General features: G+C 40.4%; 1 protein-coding gene across 1 annotated transcript in view; it reads left to right on the top strand.

Annotated features, from left to right (window-relative positions):
* LOC126162547 (serine/threonine-protein kinase ATR) overlaps positions 1–23,150 on the top strand; it is a 368,495-nt gene that overhangs the window by 11,484 nt on the left and 333,861 nt on the right. The window contains exons 2-4 of the mRNA XM_049919128.1: positions 14,907–14,987; positions 15,068–15,291; positions 22,600–22,770. Of these exons, the coding sequence (XP_049775085.1) occupies positions 14,907–14,987; positions 15,068–15,291; positions 22,600–22,770 (476 nt within the window). The remainder of the gene's footprint in view (positions 1–14,906; positions 14,988–15,067; positions 15,292–22,599; positions 22,771–23,150) is intronic.

The raw sequence follows: 23,150 nt of genomic DNA on the forward strand, positions 1-23,150 counted from the left end.
GAGCGTTTGGGATCCCTGTCAGGTCGGATTGAGGGAGGACATAGAAGCAATTCAGAGGCGGGCTGCTAGATTTGTTACTGGTAGGTTTGATCATCACGCAGGTGTTAACGGAAATGCTTCAGGAATGCGGGTGCGAGTCTCTGGAGGAAAGGAGGCGTTCTTTTCGTTAATCGCTACTGAGGAAATTTAGAGAACCAGCATTTGAGGTTTACTGCAGCACAGTTTTACTGCCGCCAAGTTATATTTTGTGGAAAGACCACAAAGATAAGATAAGAGAGATTAGGGCTCATACAGAGGCATATAGGCAGTCATTTTTCCCTCGTTCTATTTGGAAGTGGAACAGGGAGAGAAGATGCTAGTTGTGGTACGAGGTACCCTCCGCCACACACCGTATGGTGAATTGCGGAGGACGTATGTAGATGTAGATGTCATCCCTGTATTAAACTCAGACAGAAGAGTATGTCAGAAATGTTCTGATTGCTCCACCTTTCAGTCAGTTTTTTGGTGTCCACAACTCCACTCACAATCTCTGAATAAGAAAATGATAGTATGTAAACTCAAATAGCAACAGTGAACTACGAATAAAAAATGACAATTGATAAATAATCCCTTAGCAACCAGAATACCAACATGCATAACAAAAATGCTACAAGCTTATGCACCAACCTAATATTTATTCAGTCTCAGTGTGGATTTCAAGAGAGTCTCTCCACAAAACACGACATTTTTCAATTTACAACTCAGAACATACAAAATTTGGAATGACAGAGTATTGCCAACTGTGATTTGTCAAAAGCATTTGATAGCGCAGTTCAGCGCTCTAGAGAGGCTCAAATATTGTGGTATCATTGATTGTGCTGATAACTGGTTTTCACCTTATCTTATTGAAATGGGGTGAAGTTTTACATTAAGTAACTCAAGGAGTATACATAATGAAATGCATCTGACCTTGTTCCTGTTGTATAGAAATGGGCTTTCATCATATATCCAAAGACAGGACTGTTCTCTTTGTTGACACTGCAGGTGTTATAATCAAACCTAATGGATGAACTTCAGCACTTGAAAATGTAAATATTTTTTTCTGAAAATTAATAAGTGGTTTTCTGCAAGAGAACTATCACTGAACTTAGATAAAAGACACTAAGAACAAATCAGTACTGCACAAGGCCTGACGACACCATTAAAAATAATGCATGAGTATAAAGCTATAAATGAAATCAAATATTCTAAACTTTTGTGGCTCTATATTCGTAACTACTTGAACTGGAAATTACATGTTACAGATCTTCCTGAATGTCAAATCTCTGCAGCTTTTTAGCTAAGGATAATGTCATATTTTGAAGTCAAAAATTTTACGTAGTTTTGCTATTTTCATTCATTGATGTTTTATGGCATCATGTTCTGGGTAACTAATCATTGAGGAAAAATGTTTATTGCACAGAAGTATGTAATAAGGATCCACTGTAGAGCCGGTAACTACTTCGGAGTGCATTTATTACCTCATCAAGTTTGTTGTCAAAAGTCAGTTACAGTTCATAAACGACATTAACATTCATAAATATAACACTAGAGAGAGAAATGATTTACACTTACCATCCCTTTGCCTTTTTTGTTGTGGTCTTCATTACAAAGACTGGTTTCATGCAGCTCTCCATGCTACTCTATCCTGTGCAAGCCTCTTCATCTGTGAGTAATTACTGTAGCCTACATTGTTCTGAAACAGCTTAGTGTATTCATCGCTTGGTCTCCCTTTTTTATTTTTACCCTCAACACTCCCCCCCCCCCCCCCCCCCCCATGCCAAATTTGTGATCCCTTGATGCCTAAGAATGTGTCCTACCAATCCTCCTAGTTAAGTTGTGCCACAAATTTGTCTTCTTCCCAATTCTATTCAGTACCTCCTCATTAGTTAGGTGATCTACCCATCTAATCTTCAGTATTCTTCTGTAGCACAAATTTCAAGACTTTCTGTTCTCTTCTTGTCTAAACTATTTATCGTCCATGTTTCACTTCCATACATGGCTACACTCCATACAAATATTTTCAGAAATGACTTCCTGACACTTAAATCTATGCTCAGTGGTAAGAAATTTCTGTTCTTCAGAAACGCTTTCCTTGGCATCACCAGTCTACATTTATATCCTCTCTACTTCGACCATCATCAGTTATTTTGCTGCCCAAATAGCAAAACTCACCTGTACTTTAAGTCTCACTTAATTCAACTACATTCCGTTATCCTCGTTTTGCTTTTGTTGATGTTTATGTTATATCCTCCATTCCGTTCAACTGCTCTTCCAAGACCTGTGCTGTCTCTGACAGAATTACAGTGTCATCGGCAAACCTTTTTTATTTCTTCACCATGGATTTTAATTCCTACTACAAATTTTTCTTTTGTATCCTGTACTGTTTGCTCAATATACAGATTGAATAACATACACCCTTCTGAACTACTGCTTCCCTTTCCTGCCCCTTGATTTTTATAACTGCCATCTGGTTTCTGTACAAATTGTGAATAGCCTTTTGCTTCCTGTATTTTACCCTTGCCACCTTCAGAATTTGAAAAAGTGTATTCTGGTCAACATTGTCAAAACATTTCCATAAGTCTCAAAATGCTATGAATGTAGGTTTGCCTTTCCTTAACCTATCTTCTATGAGATGCCATGTGTCGTATTGCCTCGCATGTTACTACATTTTTACAAATTCCAAACTGATCTTCCCTGAGGTCGGCTTCTACCAGTTTTTCCATTCGTCTGTAAAAAAAATTCGTGTTAGTATTTTGCAGCCGTGACTTATTAAACTGATAGTTCAGTTATTTTCACACCTGTCAGCGCTTGCTTTCTTTGGAGTTGGAATTATTATATTCTTCTTGAAGTGTAAGGGTATTTCGCCTGTCTCATGTATCTTGCTCATCAGACGGAAGGGTCTTGTCATGGCTGGCTCTCCAAGGCTACCAGTAGTTCTAACAGAATGTTGTCTTCTCCCAAGGCCTTTTTTCGACTTAGGTTTTTCAGTGCTTTTTCATATTCTTCATACAGTATCGTATCTGCCTTCTCATCTTTGTCTGCGTCCTCTTCCATTTCCATAATATTGCCACCAGGTACATTTCCCTTGTATAGAACCTCTGCATACTCCTTCCAGCCCTCAACTTTCCCTTGTTTGTTTAGGACTAGTTTTCCATCTGAGCTTTTGATATTCATGGTTCTCTTTTCTCCAAAGGTCTCTTTAATCTTCCTGTAGGCAGCATCTGTCTTACCCCTAGTGTTACATGCTTCTACATCCTTACATTTGTCCTCTAATCATTCTTGCGTAGCCATTTTTGCACTTCCTGTCGATCTCATTTTTGAGACATTTATATTCCTTTTCGCCTGCGTCATTTACTGCATTTTTACATTTTTTCCTTTCATCAATTAAATTCAATATCTCTTGTGTTCCCTAAGGATTTCTACAAGCCTTCGTCTTTTACCTACTTTATCCTCTGCTGTGTTCACTATTTCATCTCTCAAAGCTACCCCTTCTTCTTCTATTGTATTCCTTCCCTCTGTTCTTGTCAAACGTTCTGTAATGCTCCCTCTGAAACTCTCTACAACCTCTGGTTCATTCAGTTTATCCAGATTACGCCTCCTTAAATTCCTACCTTTTTGCAGTTTCTTCAGTTTTAATCTACAGTTGCCAGAGTCCACATCTGTCCCTGGAAATATCTTACAGTTCAAAACCTGGTTCCTAAATATCTTGTCTTACTATTATACAGGGTGGAGAAAAATTGTGCCATGAAATTTTAACCCTGGATAGCTGATGCCAGTAAGAACCAAAATTACTAATGTTGTATAGGTCGACAACGCACAATTTTTAAACTATGAAAACTTGGCACCAAACGCTCCGATTGGCCACGGGATTACCCTTTTGCATGGTGCTCTGGACAATGCATGACCGCGAATGTTTTGCCTACGGTGGAGATCTCGATGTAGCCAAGGCGGCCCGCACGCTTGGTGGTAGTGCGCCAACCTTCCCCTCTGGGGGCGAATCCGCTGGGTCCCGACATGTCCATTGTAGTTTCATGATAAGACGTACCGGGAACAAACATGTCAACAGCTGTTAGTTTGCATACAGAAAGTCTTTTACAAATTATCGCGCGAGGGAAAAATGACTGTCTGAGCGCCTCGATACGAGCTCTAATTTCCCTTATCTTTGAATGGTGGTCAATGCACAATTTGAAAGTTTGTGGTAATAATATATGCTCTTCATCCTCAGCGAAGATCAGATTTCTGAATTTAGTGAGCAGTCCCTTCTGTTTAGTGCATCGTCTATTTGCAAGTGTGTCCCATTTCAAACTGTCAGTGAGATTTGTAGCGCTCTCACGATGGCTAAATGTACCAGTCACGAATCTTGCCACTCTTCTTTGGACATTCTCAATCTCTTGAATCAGACCCAACTGGTAAGGGTCCCATACAGACGAACAATACTCTAAGATTGTGTTAGGATGTTTTTATGGACCTCCAGCATCCACAACAAATGTTGCAGAACGTTTCAAGGAAAGTTTGAGTACATAGGAAATAAATATCCAAATTATCCATTAGTTATAGGTGGAGACTTTAATGTGGCATCCATTGACTGGGAAAATTACAGATTTATGACAGGGGGCAGAAGCAAAGACTCGTGTGAAGTTATTGTAGGAACGCTCTCAACATACAACCTTGAGCAATTGGTTAGAAAACCAACTCGAGATGGGAACATATTAGATATCTTGGCGACAAACAGACCTGATCTTTTTGAGGTAGTTAATCTAGAAGAAGGTATTAGGGACCATAATGTCGTTGTGGCTTCTATGTCAGTGGAAGTTTCAAAAAGTGTTTTCTTGTTTGGGAAAGCAAATAAAAGTGTCATTAATGAATATCTTCATAGTCAGCTCCAAGCATTCACCGTGGGACACAAAGTTATTGCGCATCTTTGGTTGGAATTTAAAGGTATTGCCCACCAGGTGCTAGTGAAGTATATGCCTAGCAAATATATAGGGGAGAGAAAGGATCCACTTTGGTACAATAAACATATTAGGAAATTGCTGAGAAAGCAGAGAACTTTGCACAGTCGTCCTAAGCGTAATCACTGCCCTGCTGACAAACATAAATTATGCGAAATGAAAGCAGCTGTTAAAAGGTCAATGAGAGATTCTTTTAACGAATTTGAAAGCAATATTTTATCTGCAGATTCCAAAAATAACCCCAAAAAATTTTGGTTGTTCATAAAATCTATGAACGCTACAAATAATTCAATACCTTGTCTTGCTGACAGTACGGGTCATGTAATGGACGATGATAAACAGAAGGCCGAAATTCTAAGCATAGCTTCCAAAAACTCGTTTACGGTAGAGGACTGCAGCACCATTCCCCCTTTCATTTATCGAACAAACGCATGGATGGCTGACATAGTCTTTAGTGTATCTGGGATTGTAAAACAGTTAAGATGCTTAGACGCCAGGAAGGCATCTGGCCCAGACGGTATCACTGTAAGATTATATGTTGACTATGCTACAAATATAGCACCATTCTTATCCATCATCTATCAGAGATCATTGCAACAGTGGAAAGTTCCATGAGACTGGAAGAAGGCCCAGGTCATAGCAATCTATAAAAAGGGTAGAAAATTGGATGCACATAATTACCGGCCAATTTCACTGATGTCGATTTGCTGTAGAATCACGGAGCATTTTTGTGCTCAGACATTATGACCTTCCTAGATTCTGAGAAGCTCATCTGCAGAAACCAGCACGGTTTTAGGAAACAGCGGTCATGCGAGACACAGCTGGCCCTCTTTGTGCCTGATATACAACAGGCTCTAGATACCGGCTCCGAGTTTGATGCCATATTTCTCGACTTTTGATGGGCGTTCGTCTCAGTTCCGCACTGTTGTTTGCTCCAAAAAGTGCATGCTTACAGTCTATCTGATGACATATGTGGTTGGATAGAAAGTTTGCTAACAGACAGAGAGCAGTATGTCGTCCTGAATGGGGTGACTTCAACAGAAACAAGCGTAACTTCAGGTGTGCCCCAGGGCAGTGTAATAGGTCCGCTGCTGTTTACGATTTACATAAACGATCTGGGTGATGGTATTGACAGCGGCATTAGACTGTTTGCCGATGATAGTATAGTCTACAGTAAAGTAGTATCACATGTAAGTTGTGAACAAATCAATGAGGATTTGCAGGGAACAAATGTGTTGTGTAATGACTGGCAGTTATCTCTCAATATTAGTAAGTGTACCTACTGCGTATAACAAGGCGAAAATCCCCATTGATGTAAGAGTACAAAATAAATGCCCAGTTTTTTGAAGTGGTAACATCCGTCAAGTATCTGGGTGAAATGATCTTAAATGGAATAATCAGATTATACAAGTAACGGGCAAGGCGAACTCTAGATTGCGGTTTATTGGTTGCATCCTGAAGCGATGCAGTCCTTCAACAAAGGAAATTGCTTACAATACGTTAGTTTGTCCAGTCTTAGGGTATTGTTCGTCTGTATAGGACACTTACCAGTTGGGTCTGATTCAAGAGATTGAGAAGGTCCAAAGAAGAGCAGCAAGATTTGTGACTAGAACATTTAGCCATCGCAAGAGCATTACAAATCTCATTGAAACAGTGTAATGCCGCTGTCAATACCATCAACCAGATCGTTTATGTAAATCGTAAAAAGCAGCGGACCTATTACGCTGCCATGGGGCACACCTGAAGTTACACTTGCTTCTGTTGAAGTCACCCCATTCAGGATGATATACTGCTCTCTGCCTGTTAGAAAACTTTCTACCCAACCACATATGTCATTGGATAGTTCGACAGTGCGCACTTTTTGTAGCAAGCGACAGTGTGGAACTGAGTCGAACGCGACACAAGCTTGGTAACGTCGAATGGTGTTTGGCCGAAATCTTTCAAAAAATCCTGGCATTTAGTGTGAGGTCTGTTAATTGTGGGGGCCATGTCCTATGAGCACCTCCGCCAATTACCCGGCCGTTGAAGAGTTCATTTAAATACCCACACACAGCATGACTTATGTGAGGGCACCCCACCATGTTGCAACCATATGTTTAGCCGTATGTCCAGGGGAACATCTTCCAGCTGGCCGGGTAGAGTTTCTTGCAAAAAGTGAAGGTAGTTTGCCCCGGTAAGTCGAGAAGGTAGACAGACCAGCCCAATCAGATTGTCACCCACAATGCATGCCCAAATGTTGAGTGAAAATCATTCCCGGTGTCTGTGGACGTACGTGATGTGAGGATTTCCCCATGCTCAGTAATGAATGTTTTGAGTGTTGTAAAGGCCATACTGATGGAAGGTGCACTCGTCGGTAAACAACACAATGGCGGGGAAGTTGGGATCTAGTGCAACACATTGCAGAACCACCGGGAAAACCCTAGACTGCATTCATATTCCGCCACAAGATTTAGCTCTCGGACAGGGTGGAAACTAAATGGATGCTGGCCATCATACCTCTAAACCTTCCAGACTAACCGATGAGTGACCTCCATGTCGTGTCCAACCTCTCGAGTAGTTCATGTAGGTGCTTCCTTGAAGCGCTCTAGAACAGTCCCTTCAAATGCAGCATCCCATCATGTTCGAGGTCTTCCAGCATCACCATGATATTTCTCTAATGAGCCTGTTACACCAAGTCGCTGGTGAATTGCTGTAAACGTTTTCCGGTATGGATGGCATCTTGCTGGGTACCGTTTCTCATACAACCATCGAGCTTCATGTGCATAACCGTTCGTTAGTCCATGAACAAAAACCATGTCTCGTTGTTCTTCAAACGAATACTGTGTTGACAAGCTTACTGTATGACTAAATCGCTGGTGACGTGTGTGTGCTCTGAAGTGAAGCTTACGTGTGAATGCCTCTGAGATGGAGACAAACAGGAAGACCTATTCAACATGTGTGCATATCACATTGGGGGAGTGACGGGGCGAGGGATGTTTGCTTGTGTGATCCGACAACCATAGCACTGCCCATCAACCGATGAACGGTAACAGGGCAATACCATTCCCAATCGGAGTGCGTGGCGCCAAGTTTCTGTAGTTTAAAAATGGTGCATTGTCGACTACACAACATTAATAATTTTGGTTCCTACTGGCATCAGCTATCCAGGGTTAAAATTTCGTGACAAAATTTGTATCCAGCCCGCATAATCAATGTGAAACCTTCTGTTCTCTCCAGGTCTCTTCCACATATAAAATCTTCTTTCATGACTCTTAAACCAAGTGTTGGATGTGATTAAATTATGCTCTTTGCAAAATTCTACCAGGCAGCTTCCTCTTTCATTCCTTATCACCAGTCCATATTCACCTACTACTTTTCCTTTTCTTCCTATTGAATTTCAGTCTCTCATGACTATTAAATTTTTGTCTCTCTTAACTGTATGAATTATTTATTTTATTGCATCGTACATTTCTTCAATCTCTTCATCATCTGTGGAACTAGTTGGTAGAAACTTGTGCTACTGTGGTAGGCATGGGCTTCGTGTCTATGGTAGGCATGGGCTTCGTGTCTATCGTGACTACAATAATGCGTTCACTATGCTGTTTGTAGTAGCTTATCCATGTTCCTACTTTTTCTCCATTATTAAACCTACTCTTGAATTATCACTTTTTGATTTTGTGTTTATTCCCCTTGTCCGCACGTGACTAGAAGTCTTGTTCCTCCTGCCACCAAACTTCACTAATTCCCACTTTATCCAACTTTAACCTATTCATTTCCCTTTTCAAATTTTCTAACCTACCTGCCTGATTAAGGGATCTGACATTCCATTCTCCGATCCATAGAACGCCAATTTTGTTTCTCCTGATGACGACGTCTTCCTGAGTAGTGCCCTGGAGATCCGAATGGGGGACTATTTTACCTCCAGAATATTTTACCCAAGAGGATACCATTATAATTTAACCATACAGTAATGCTGCGTACCCTTGGGAAGCATTAAGGCTATAGTTTTCCCTTGCTTTCAACCGTTTTTATACTTTTCCCTTGCTTTCAGCCATTCACAGTACCAGCACAGCAATGCTGTTTTGGTTGATGTTACAAGGTCAATTCAATCAATCATCCAGACTGTTGCCCCAGCACCTACTAAAAGGGCTGCTGCCGTTCTTTAGCAACCACACGTTTGTCTGGCCTCTCAACAGATACTCCTCCAATGTAGTTGCACCCACGGTACAGCTCTGTGTATTGCTGAGGCACGCAAGCCTTCCCACCAACGGCGAAGTCCTTGGTTCATGAGGCCTTGGCCTTATCGTGGCACAAAGTGGAGTGAGATACTGGTATTCATTATTCAGCCATAAAAGTGTTTGACTACTGACCCAGTGGTGTAAAGTATTTCCTAGATAACAAAATTAGCTTCAAATGCAAACTGAATCTTATCTGTTTGGCAACTCCTTCTGCTCCATTGAGGCCTTTTTTAATTTTTTTTGAATGTACGGGGTCATGTAAATGCTTTACATTGTACCAAATTGTTCACTGAGAAAGTGTACGATAATAGTAAAATTTGCTTGTTCCACACCATAGAGAGAACTCACTTTCAAGATCCTCAGAACATGCAAAACTAATAAAACAACTCTGAGTACAGGAAAATCAATACAGAGGCGGAATTTGCTTAGAGCTAATATACGTTCATTAAATTTGTGTATCATTTTCTCTGTATGACGATCTCTAGATAGTTCAGAATAGGTTGTTATCCCAAAGCAAGTATCAGCAATTACATCCTGTTGCATTAGCTTGTCACAATCCTTTGCTGTGTGTTTGTCCTATACTTCACCTTGATTGATGCAGAGGGAGTTAGCATTACACAAATTTTAATTTTAATTTTAAGCTTATCCATTATAGATGTTCTAGAACCCAAGAATGAGAATATTAATACAGAAAACTGCAAACAGTCACGGATATTTCAAGAAAGTGACTGGTTGCTGTTTTCTATATTTATACATTAACAGTGGTTTGATCTGTGCCATAGACAAGCATCTCTGTTGTTTTTGATGTTGTCTAGACTGCAAGGCCATCTGCAAATAATTATCAGCATGTACTTGATACCATTATATTAGGTGACAAGTCATTCATATAAATAATGGATAAGATTGTGTCCAGTACAGAACCTTGAGGGACATTTACTTGCAAAGGGCTCTATTCAGACTCTGTGCCTTGAAATTCAGTCATCTGCATTCTGTTAAATGAGTCCATCAATCCAATAGCATTGTCTCTAAATCCATAAAAATGTAGCTATTCAATATTACTTCAAGGCATATAGTGTCAAAAAGTCTGCTCTAAACAACGTCTTGCATATACTGTATAAGAAATAACAAAACAGCTTTAACCATGCCCAAACTTGATCTAAAACCAAACTTATTACTGCTGAATATCTTATTTTCTGCAAAGTATTTTACAATTTGGTTATTAAATAGTAAAGCTGTCCTCAACTTGAAGGTTGCTTAAGTTTCCTGCTGGATATGGAACTAATGGAGGCTGTATGGCCTTGCCTTCCTCTGATCGTTGAACTAGATGTACCCAGCCAGCTAAAGGCAGAATCTACAGTTTAATGTGGACTCTGGATGACAGTGTAGATTCTTATATTTTATTTTAACAAATCACTGCCAAAGGCAGTAGGTGACAGAGAAAAGTTCTGGGACTGACTGCCGCCTTTGTGTCTGTAATGTGGCACATACTATCTGAGCCACTGAGGCAACATGCGTATTGCGTGCAACCTGCATAACTTTTAACAACACTGGGACAATTGACAAAAGGCCAATAATTGTTACAACTTGAGTGGCTACTTTACTTTTGGACTGGATTAACCATACATACTTCAGTAATGGAAATTCTTGGATGGAGCAGTATGCAAAATAGGGGAAAGGCAACCACTCACCTACAGCAGATAGATGCTTCAAGCACAGTAGCTCATAACAGAAAACAGCTTTCAAGCACTAGTTCTTTCCACAGCAATAGTACACCCATTCACACACAAGTGCAGAGACACCCAAATGCACACTCCTGTGGCCACAGCAAAAGTCTTTGTTTATTTCCTCTGAAGTGTGTGAATTGCTCTATGGGTCACATAGTCATAAGTAGAGACTACAGCGTTTGCCTCAAAGAAAAGAAGATACAGGAGCTCAAAACAATGAAGCATATCCCATATGATGAGACCAAAAAGATCTATAAGGCCATGCAGCCTCCTGCTTTCACTATTTCTTTCACTTCAGCTCTTAAAAATTGTATTCCGAAAGGCGAAAAGTCTACTAAATTGAGGTTGCTAGTGTCATCACTGCTGTCACAAAGTCTTAGCCCCCTCCCTCTCTCAGCACATTCAAATAGGCCACAGTTGCCAACATTGTAGAACTTCTGGCAACTCAACAAGCAGACTCCAGTAAGCAGGTCAGCACTTTTACTACCACTGCTGTGACGATTCCTCCAAAGACTCCTCTGACAAATAAATTGAAGGAAAGTGTCAACTTCAGACGAAGGCTGGTTTTTGTCAGGTCATAGGTATCATTCCATCTGACTGTTCTAATGATTCTGCTGTGGAGACAATGAAATCCAATTGCTTGAAACAGCCATAAAGCCCATAAGACAGCCTCCTACTATTCCTGGATCCCCATTCCAGTTGAGAGACAATGTAATGAGAGACAATGTGAAAGAGAAATCTCGCCGATAAAATGGCTCCCATACTTCAGTGAACATCAGTGGGTTTGCTTGTGTTTACAAGAAACATATTTTAAACATATTTCACTGCTGTGCCACAGGGCTGTCCCCTCCACCGCAAGGATGGCTGACTGAGGAAAGAGCCAAGGGAGGGATATCAGTGTTTGTCAATAACACGCACCACTCCTCTGCTGTATCCGTGATTACTGTGCTGCAAGCAGTTGCCATTGAAGTTCATGTGGGTCAATAGATAACTAATGCTCACTGTATTTACCTCCACAAAAAATGATACATTCTGAGACTCTCACAGATCTTACAGAGCATTTTTTCCAACAGTTTTTCTCCTGGGAATTTCAGTACCCGTAATGTATTATGGAGCACCTGCTATACGTGCCCCACATGCTATCTGCTTCTGTAAAACATTAGAAGGGTATTTCAGTCTGTGCAGGTGCGACAGCCATGGCTTGATAGGCTGTGTGGAAGGGACTTCTAGGTATTAAATGGATGGCAGCTGTCGAAATTGTGGAACTGGTGGTGGTTGTGAAAGGTTTTGGCAGCAGCCATCCATTCCATATGAAGACATTCCCACATACAGCATAGCCACCCATGGCTGTCGCATCTGTAGAGATGAGCAGTCCCTCTCCGAGTATACTGATAGTCTCATTAAGGCCTTCACAGACCAAAATTACCCTTTCATCCTTGTACAGAAACAGATCTTCTGTGCCTTGCCTCACCAGTCACCTTCTGCGCCTTGCCTCACCAGTCACCTTCTGCATGCCCATCGTCCAGCCACAAAGGAGCACTCCTCTCATGACTCAGTACGGCCCAGGATTGGAGTAACTGAATCACATTCTCTGTCAGGATTTCGACTCCCTCTCATCATGCCCTGAAATGATGAATTTCCTACCTACTATTCTTCCCACCCTCCCATAGTGGTATTGTGCTGCCCCATGAACCTAAGTAATATCCTTGCCCATCCCTGCTCCACCACTGCTCCCAACCCCTTGGCTCATATACCAGTGGTCGTGAGTTGCACTTTGTGTGTGTGTGTGTGTGTGTGTGTGTGTGTGTGTGTGTGTGTGTGTGTGTGTGTGTGTTTTCCATTTTAGAAGAAGGCCTTTTGAGTGAAAACTCAAATGTATAGCAGCCTTTTTGTTATTTCTGAGTGTGACTCAGCGTCTCCTCTATTTGGTGAATAGTATTCTATCATTTTCATGATATTGTTACTCCATCCTGCATTGTCTATTGTTTGATAGAGGATTTCATAAATAGGAGTAATTAGTTAATTACATAGAAGAAACATGTAAATGGCCAGAATGTAATCGTCATATAAATATTTTTTTTTCATTGCTCTGTCTCTCTTTCATATATGTATTCAGTATCTGTTCAGTTGACATGTTCTGCATCATAACATTTATTGTGAATGTGACCTATGGAACACACAACTATCTATTAACACTCTCTTTATGTATACGAATTTTGTCTACGCAGTCTGTACATAGGTTTAATAGTGGTTTATTTGTAATTTTGGTTATTTAAACTGATTCTTTGAAACTTGCAAAAAATATTTTTTGAGATGTTTGACGTGTTTTTTGCCTTGTCTGTCAGTTGAGGTTTCTAAATGCTTCTGATATAGGCTTATATCGGACAAAGAAGACTATGGCTTCCACTTACTCATGACATCTGCTGGTAGTCCCTAGTGTTAACATCACACACATTAGTACTTACTGTGAGTTATGGTCCAATAAGAAGTATTTACAGTTGTGTTTTTCATCAGTTACTTTTGCAGTCAGGTGAAATGTGGAACTTCTATTACCAACCATCTGTTTTGACACATGGTGCCATCCAAAAGGCAGACATAAATCCGTACCAAAATCTAATGTATTTGAACATGCATTATAACAAGAATTACAATTATTCTCATGCTTTAATTCTTTTTGGATTTGCTGACATACAGCTGTTACTTTTCCAAGCTAACGTAGACTTTGGGCTAAAGTGCTTATCAGTTTATCATCACAACTTACATTTGAAAAGATAACGTAGAAGTAAACTAAATATTGGTCATGTTCTGGTCTATCTCTCAGCACTTATGACATGTCAACACATCCCAGTCAAATACCTGTTTCCCACTCCTTCTACTAAACTGAGACCTGCCATGTGGTTTACGTTTTTATTAATATTTTGTGTGATATAGCAGACTCCAGTTGTGACTGATAAAACTTGTAATCAAACTATACAACATATTTCTGTTTTGCAATGCAAACATCTTTACAATTATTTCGACGTTAAGAAATGGTTGTGACTCTTGATATTTTCTCTAGAGCCAATGGGATAAGGCTACATTTTTATTGAGTAACGTCTTATTTTGTATAACTAGGTTGTTTGAGATTGTAACAAATACTACCCATCATACATTAATGTACACAGATGAGCCAACACTTTATAATTGCCTGCTTAATAGCATGTTGCTCCATCCTTGAAATGCAAGACGGCAATAGTTCTGCACCGAATGGATTTGACAAGTCCTTCATAGGTGTTTGTAGGTATTTGGCACCAAATGTCCTTGCACAGGTCACACCACTCCTGGTAATTACAGGCTGGTCGTTTGTGGGCTTGGATCTAGTGTCCAGTAGCATCTATGATGTGTTCCATTGGGTTCAGATCAGGCAAATTTGGTGGCCAAGACATGAATACGAGTTAACTATCATGCTCTTCAGGCTACTGTAGCCTGATTCTAGCCCTGTGACACAGACATTTACCCTGCTGGAAGATGCTTTTGCTGCCAGGGAAGACGTCTGAGTCATGTTCGTAAACATCTACTAGCAAATGTATTGTGCCGTAACAGTTGTATTGACAGTTTTCACACTGAATTTGATACCTGTGATTCCAAAAGTTAATGAGTTTGTAAGTTTCTTTTGAAAGAGAGGAGTGATAGGTATATACCTAACTGAAGCATTGAATGTGAATGAAAATAAAGCTGTGTCAGATATAGTGTGAACAATACATACAAGTACTTGTATGTATCGATATAAACACTTATTTTGTTTCATAATGTTCCATGTTGCGTTAATTGTCAGTTTATTCACATATATGTCTGCTTTCTTTTCAACGGAAACTTCATTTTCCTGCTCTCTCAACATTGTAAGTGGTATTCAGTACAGAATTTATCATAGTGTACTTCACAGTTTTGTATCAAATTTCCTGTTTATGATTTTGTGCTAATTTCATATTTTGACAAACATTTTTTGTTTGCAGTGAAACATGGGATGGAGACTCAGCTGATGTTGATGATGATGATTCTGTAATAACAAGAAGAATCAGTAGGAATTCTGGAGAGTTTGTATCAATTATTTCAAATTATGCATGTGCTGTTTCTTTCTTTTTCTCTATAATCTGTCTGTGACTTCTGCTTGCAGTCCTGTTTGCACAAATGAAAGTGTTATCCTTCGACATGATCGTGCATGGAAGACAATTAATGAACCAGTGAAAACAATATATAAAAACCTAGATAAAAATCAAGCTCATGTAAAGTCATTTTTGAAGTACCTGCTTGACAACAAAAAGAATCTTGTGAAGTATTTTGTTCCTAATCAAAAATGTTGCAAGGAGCACTATTCTGCTATGGTTAAAAACTGTTCAGGTGTGTACTCTGTCACATAAATTTATCATAATGTATGTTCCTTGTGTAATATTTTATTGATATCAGTATAGAAAATGGAAAATGTTAGTTTTGGCATACATAATCCAATTATGCTGGTGAGCCTGCATATTTAGCTATATTTGTTTAAACATTCAGCTTTATTCCTTGTCAGAATTGCCCAAGCAATATTGAAATTTCAGATGTTCTTGTAAATTTGATTTATGCTAATAAAACAATACCATTGTGTAAGATTTTGGGCGTTTGAAACCAGTTAGGAAGAAAGCAATTGGCAGGGGATACACCACTATGCTATTTTTGTCATGAATGCTGTAAAAGAGGATACAAAAGAAAAATATTGCTCTAAAGTTTTCAAATGTTAGTCAGTTGTCAGAAGCAAGTAACATCAAGTGTCAGAACAGATGTACTTCTGTCAAAGGTTATGTCTATTGGAAGCAGCGAGTGAAGTGTTGTTCTCAGTGGGAGAGAAATGTTGGGTATGTGAATGTAGATGCAGGTTATAGGAAGACACTGATATAAGAATTGTCCTGCATGGAAGAAACAAGTTTGTTTTGCAGAAAGACAAAAGTAACGAATAGGCATTTCTTTCAGAAAAGCAAAGTAAGGAAGAGAAAATATACTTAAAGATGGATAACTAAAATGGTCACATAAAATTGTTAAGGCTTTCGTGGCCACTTGTTGACATACTGCCTTTTGGCTTCTGTCTCGGGATCTTCGGCCGACGTTCATCTAATGATTTTTCTGACGTTTCGCCAGCACGAGTGGCTGGCATTGTCAAAGCTTCACCCTCCATTGCCGGTGGTGAACTGGAGCCGAGCTCGCGGCCGCAGACTATATGTACCTGGCACGCCAACGTCTGAGGGCTTCTCCGCGGTCATTTCCGGTGCGGTTCTCCTCTTGCTACCTGCGACGGTCGTTCGCTGCAGTACGGGAAGCCAGGATCCGTTTACCTTAAGGCTTTCCTTTTTCTTGTTCAAACTGTTCGCGTGTTTTTGTATTTCTACAGCTTCTCTGAACAAGCACGTGTGATAGTGCTTCTCTACAGCCAGAACTTCTGTGTTGGCGAATTTTATTACGTGGTCGGTCTCATTCAGTGCGTGCTCTGCCACGGCCGATTTCTCCACCTGCCCCAACCTGCAATGCAGAACGAACTCGAGCGCTGCACCGAGCGGCAGAAGGAAAAGTAAAGATGCCGGAAGCAGACCGACAAGGCGATTCCCGACATCTCACACACGGTGGTTAACCTCACTGAACGACAATTGACCGAAGAGGAAGTGTCTGTTCTTCAAAAAGGAGGGAATTTTGCTATCATCGCGAGAACTATACCTATGGAGGACATCATTGCCAACACTGAAGCAGCCATTCGGACCCTTCCTTGTGAAAGAGCAGAGGAAATACGCACTGAAACAGCCAGGATACTGCACCGAGCAAAACCACCAGCTTGCAACCTGAAGAAAGAAGAGGTACAAGCCATTAAGAATCTCAACGCCGACAAGAGTATATTGGTACTGCCTGCCGATACGGGGAATGCGACTGTCGTAATGAAGACCGAAGATTATGAGCAAAAGATCTGAGACCTATTAGATCCGACGACGTACCGAAAACTAAGCGCAGATCCGACGCAGCGTATCACACGGAATACGAATCGATTAATCAAGGCCTCTTCTCTGCCGGCAGACATACAGAGAAACCTGCTTAACACAGAAGCTCTACCACCTCGGCTGTATGGATTACCCAAGATCCATAAGAACAACGTTCCACTGAGACCGATCGTTAGCGCTCCTGGCTCACCAACATATAAACTGGCAAAACACTTGGCCTCTCTGCTCCAGCTACACGTGGGGAAGACCGACACATACATTAAGGACTCAGGACATTACATTGAGAGGCTGAAGAAACTGAAACTTGCACCAAACGACGTCCTGGTCAGCTTTGATGTTGTTTCGTTGTTTACGAAAGTGCCACTCAGTGACGCTCTGGAGCACATCGGTTCCATTTTCCCGCAAGACATCAGAAAGCTCTTCCATGCATGTCTCACGAGCTATTTCACGTGGAATGGCGATTTCTACGAGCAGCTGGAAGGCGTCGCCATGGTTAGTCCTCTCAGTACAGTGGTGGCCAACTTCTTCATGGAACAATTCGAAGCACAGGCTCTGGTCTCGGTGACTTGCAAACCTAAGGTGTGGTACAGGTACGTCGATGATACTTTTCGTGGTGTGGAGCCATGGTGAAGAACAGCTCGGTGACTTCCTAAGACACTTGAACAGCCTCCATGCCAGCATAACATTTACCGTGGAAGTAGAAAAGGACAAGAAACTGCCATTTCTAGATATGCTGGTCACAAGGGACGGCGAAAACCTGAGACACAGCGTGTATCGAAAACCGACACACACGGACCGATACTTGCACAAACTATCAAACCACCACCCGAGCCAGAAAAGAGGCATGATTAGTACGCTCGTAACGAGAGCAGGACGAATATGTGAGCCGCAACACCTCAAACGAGAAATGCAACACCTGGAAACTGTCCTGAGGAGCAATGGGTACTCCACAAATTATATTAGAAGTGTAACAGAGTCAAACACTCGGCGAAGTAAGGAACCAGAAAAAGAAATGTCGGGTACGGCCTTTCTGCCATACATTCCCAGAGTGACGGACAGAATCGGCCGTACATTGTGCAAACGTGGCGTAAAGATGATTTTCAAACCAACAAGGAAGATCAAAGAGTGTCTTAGATCGGCGAAGGAGAAAAGAGACCCACTTGCAATGTCGGGAATATACCGTATACCATGCGCATGTGGAAAAGTTTATGTCGGAATGACTGGACGATCCATTAACACCAGGATCAAAGAGCGTAAGCGACATTGCAGGTTGGGGCAGGTGGAGAAATTGGCCGTGGCAGAGCACGCACTGAATGAGACCGACCACGTAATAAAATTCGCCAACACGGAAGTTCTGGCTGTAGAGAAGCACTATCACACGCGCTTGTTCAGAGAAGCTGTAGAAATACAAAAACACGTGAACAGTTTGAACAAGAAAGAGGAAAGCCTTAAGGTAAACGGATTCTGGCTTCCCGTACTGCAGCGAACGACCGTCGCAGGTAGCAAGAGGAGAACTGCACCGGAAATGACCGCGGAGAAGCCCCCGGACGTTGGCGCGCCAGGTACATATAGTCTGCGGCCGCAAGCTCGGCTCCAGTTCACCACCAGCAATGGAGGGTGAAGCTTTGACAATGCCAGCCACTCGTGCTGGCGAAACGTCAGAAAAATCATTAGATGAACGTCGGCCGAAGAACCCGAGACAGAAGCCAAAAGGCAGTTTGTAAAATGGTCATCTTGAACTGAGTGAGTACAGGATGAAAAGTGAATATAGAAAGGAGAATGGGAACAATCTTGGGAATGGAACCAAGCAGAGTGGCAGGATGTGGGGGATAGATAAATGGAAAGTACTCAGGTGGATGAGAATTGGAAAAGTTGGGGTTAGTGCAGATTCAGTTTTGGGACATTGATGTAACATTTGTTACACCAGGGAAGTCAACTTGTGAAAAACATTTTAATGCATGTTGGTAGTTGCTTTTCCTGTTGTATGTGGTCATTTATTTTAATCAGTAAGCTCTTTTCAGGCTTTGTCATATAGCAGTTCCTCTTCAACAGATTAAGTCATCTTGTCACAAAGATTTTGAACATTGAAGTCGGATATCTGAGTGTTTAAATTACATGTGAACATTATTCATCTCTGATTATTCCAGTCTGAATATTATCACATACTTTTATTCGTGCAAGAACACAACTCCGTAATATGTGATGCCAATCTGCTCTCCATGAACTCAGAAGGAGAAATGGCAACATTCATTAATAAATATACGGATTTTTAACACAAACAGTGGTGTGGCACCATTCATAGACCTCTTCAACATTTTGCACTTCATCTATGTGATGTATAAAGATGATGCTGAAAGTTTGCACCCTACAAACTGCACACATCAAATAATGGCCTGGGTTGTTGTGCTGAAGCAGTTACTGAAATTGTACATGTTATTTCCCAAAGTAGCTAGTTAAGTTTACATCAATAAACTGTTGATGATAATCAGGGTGTATACGAACTGGGACAACCGGGAAATCCTGGAAAAACCCGGAAATTTTTTCATCTGGGAGAAAACTGGGAAAAACCCGGGAATTTTTCATTGTTTTAGCTTTTTGTTAAATTTTTGTAATTTTGACTGGTAAAAATTGATTCTGTAGCAAAGAATGTTACTGTATCCTGCTACTGGAGAATGATACTGCAACAATAAAATGGGAAAAAAAACTTTAGTGGCAAAGGAAATGTGCCATTTGCAACAACAAAACACCGTGCACGCACAAGCGTCTGCAAACAGCAAAAGTATGTCAAAGGCCTTAAGGCAAAGACTATGTAATACTTGGTAGCAATAACCTGCTTTCTATGAGTGCGACGTCACAACGGTTTACATTAGGTTCATTTGACCAGTTGCCAGCGGGCGCTTGCGCATGCCCAAATGACTCGCGTATGAGTAATACCTTCTCCTGCTTCCCGCTACTTGAAGTGTGGCTGTTGGCAGTATTGGCAGCAAGCAGCCAGATGCTAACGAGAAAAATTTTTCTCACACGCCCTAGCTGCCAGATTCACGCATACGTAGAGTTCTCTGAGTTGTAGTGGGAAGGGGGTTAGTCTCCACCTGACCCCTGTTTACATTAAGTGATTTCGCTATTTCATCTTCGTTTACAGCTCCCACATCAGATGAAAACAAAATGGATTTCTGCGGCCGGGAGCTATCAATTGAATTATAATACATTCACATAATTATGGAGGGCAAAAATATATTATTAGTTTCAGTTTTCTGATTTTATTTTATTTACAAATTGTTAGCAGCCAAGCATTAGTCACCTTGCTGAACAAAGAAGTAATTTTTGTCAGTTTGCTAAAGAAATTTGGCTTTATTTAATCTTTCCGCTGAGGCAATCAATTTATTTGAAGCGAAGTGTTTCGTTCCACAGTATTGGCTAGTTCCAACTGTTCGCTGAATTTCAAGTGCACGTTTTCATCTTCTGCCATGTATGGCATTATGCCATAATAAAAAACCAAATATGACATACTACAGTACTGGTACTCCAAGAAAATTTACGTACCAAAAACCACACTGAAAAACTTAATATCACCGTGAATCTCGAAAAAACCAGTGTGCTCTTCAAGCCGAATTATGCATTTCAGTATGGTTTATGAAATTCCGATGCCCTTGGAGTATCCTCTGATGTCTTGTTTCTTTTGTGGTGTAATGTTAGCTCTCTTAGTTCAAATGGCTCTAAGTGCTATGGGACTTAACATCTGAGGTCATGAGTCTCCTAGAACTTAGAACTACTTAAACCTAACTAACCTAAGGACAGCACACACATCTATGCCCGAGGCAGGATTCGAACCTGCGACCGTAGCGGTCTCGCGGTTCCAGACTGAAGCGCCTAGAACTGCTCGGCCACTCGGCCGGCGGTCTCTTAGTGCTTTATACATATGAACATGCAGGATTCCTACACCGCTGCAGCTGTGCACGCGCAATAACGCCTGTTTTCTGGCGCTCTCTGGCAACTGTTAAATCGGAACTATGTAGTCTCGGGATAGTATTGTGAACGGTGGTTCGAAAAGCGTTACTTTCAAAGTAAATTTCTTTTTACACAAGATGAATTATGTTAACTGTAGGAAGTAGGATGAATTTCTTAAATCACAGAGTGTTTAAAACTGAACACTTTGAGGACCAGTCACATAGAAGAATTTCGAGCCCTGAAGACCAGACATTTATGATATTATTTTAAATTTACTGGCACATTTGTGTGATAAAGTATAACACACACAAAATAGATCAGTATTACATGTGAAAGCGTAGCTTCTCTTGTAGCTTTATTAATCATCGAGACCAATATTATATGTGAACGATTAGCTTTTCTTGTAGCTATACTACGTATGTTAATGTAAACCATTAACTTTTCCTCTTTGTGTAATCACTCTACGTAACAGTGATCTTGCTCTGAATATCTGCTGTCATCGGCTGGCAACATCACCTGGCATGAGATTTGATTGGCTTTACAAAAGGACATTGCAATCTCGATTTCAACGCTCCGGAAACTAACGTGCTGTGTTTGGTGCAATTAGAATTTATACTTCGTAATACGAAAATATGCAGTGTATATGTTGCTGCACACCAGAGGTCTTTCCAAAACTTCTCTCTTTTTTTTTTTCTTCAGCAAAAGTCTCTCCAAAACTTCTCTCCTCCGTTTTCTTTTCCGGGAAGCTCTACGCTAGTGTATAAAATGTTAATCATTCAAAGGAGTGATAAGTTTTACAGTTCCAAAGGAAAAAATCTACAGAAAACCGAATATCACTTAGCATTGAAAAAGTGTATTTTCACCCGAGAAAAAGTATGTTTTTTAAATGGGATATCTGGGAAAAATCCGAGAATTTTTTTTCCTTGTCCACGTATACACCCTGATAATGTATATGATTAGAAAATGGTAATTTCCACTTGGAACAGTGAACAATTGTTGTAGCAAAGCTGCTGTATAATATACTTATGTACATGTATAGTTTTATCTTTGAGTGCTGTGAAATGTGTTTAAAAGCGTTGGGTTAAGAAATAATGGGTAGGTGAATGATATGAGTCTATCAACTAGATCAGTGACAATGAAAAAAGAAACAACGAGAGATGAAAATGCAAAGAAGTAAACATGGGGGAGACCAAATGGGACTGGAGTGGGGACCAGACGAGAAGTGAATTTAAATGCTATGAACAATAATTAATATTGGTGATGTAATTTTGTTTTTCATCTGCTCCAAGTTGTTCTCACTTGTGCTCAAAATTATCTTAAGTAATGGCCCATGATGTGAGATGCGAGATATTTGTTAGTCAATAAAAGTGTTTGCTTTGTTTTAGTAGTATTGGGTGTTTAAGGAGTCAGATAAGGATTTATGGACTATGTATGATCCTCTTTTTTTTCTTAAGAACTCGGGGTGAAGAAAGAGCAGGGGAGTGCAACATATTTTCATGGTAATGGACATTGCATTCAGGGGCCAGACTGTGCGGTTTCTCTGATGCTAGGGATGGTCAGTGTGAGCAGAGTAGTAGATGGCTTGTCCTTCTGCAGAGAAGGCTTTTTGTCTTGTAGAAGGAAGGGAAACAAAATTGGAGAAAAGATAAAATGTTAAAAGAGGACACAGCATTTAAGTAGATTTATGTAACATTTAATACCTACATATTACTGTGGAATATAGTTAATTTTATTTTTGTAGTGTTCAATATGTGGATGTTTGGAAGACTCTTCCATATGTTGGGGCAACCAAGGTTATCTATAATTCACAAGCTGATTGTAACTAGTCAGATCGAAATACTAGATATGCTTGTGGCAGAACATCCTGCTCTTGCCATGGAATTGGTGCAGGAATATATCTTTTGTCTCCAAGGTAATGAATTTCTTTTTACTCTGTATTATTACAACTTATGTAAATTGGAGTGTGATCTGTTATCTAATAACTGATTAGTACACATATAACTAAAAATTAATATTTTTGTTTTTAGTTTAAATATAATTGTTCTTCATGGACTTAGCAAAGATTTTTGCTTTGTTTACTCTCTTCTCTTTTGTTTGTACACACCTTGTTCCTGTGGAACTGGCTGACCAGTCTGTCTTCAGTTCCAAACATACACTTACTTCTATAGGAGCATATCACTGAGTTCTGGAAGTAAAAGGAACTTACTGACTTTTTAAAAAAAAAAAAAAAAACCGGGCTTTTGATGTCTCAGAGACAAAGAATTGAGTTCTTCAAAATATTATCCTAAGCAG

This window comes from Schistocerca cancellata, chromosome 2 (genome assembly GCF_023864275.1).
Source record: "Schistocerca cancellata isolate TAMUIC-IGC-003103 chromosome 2, iqSchCanc2.1, whole genome shotgun sequence".
NCBI classification, from domain to species: domain Eukaryota; kingdom Metazoa; phylum Arthropoda; class Insecta; order Orthoptera; family Acrididae; genus Schistocerca; species Schistocerca cancellata.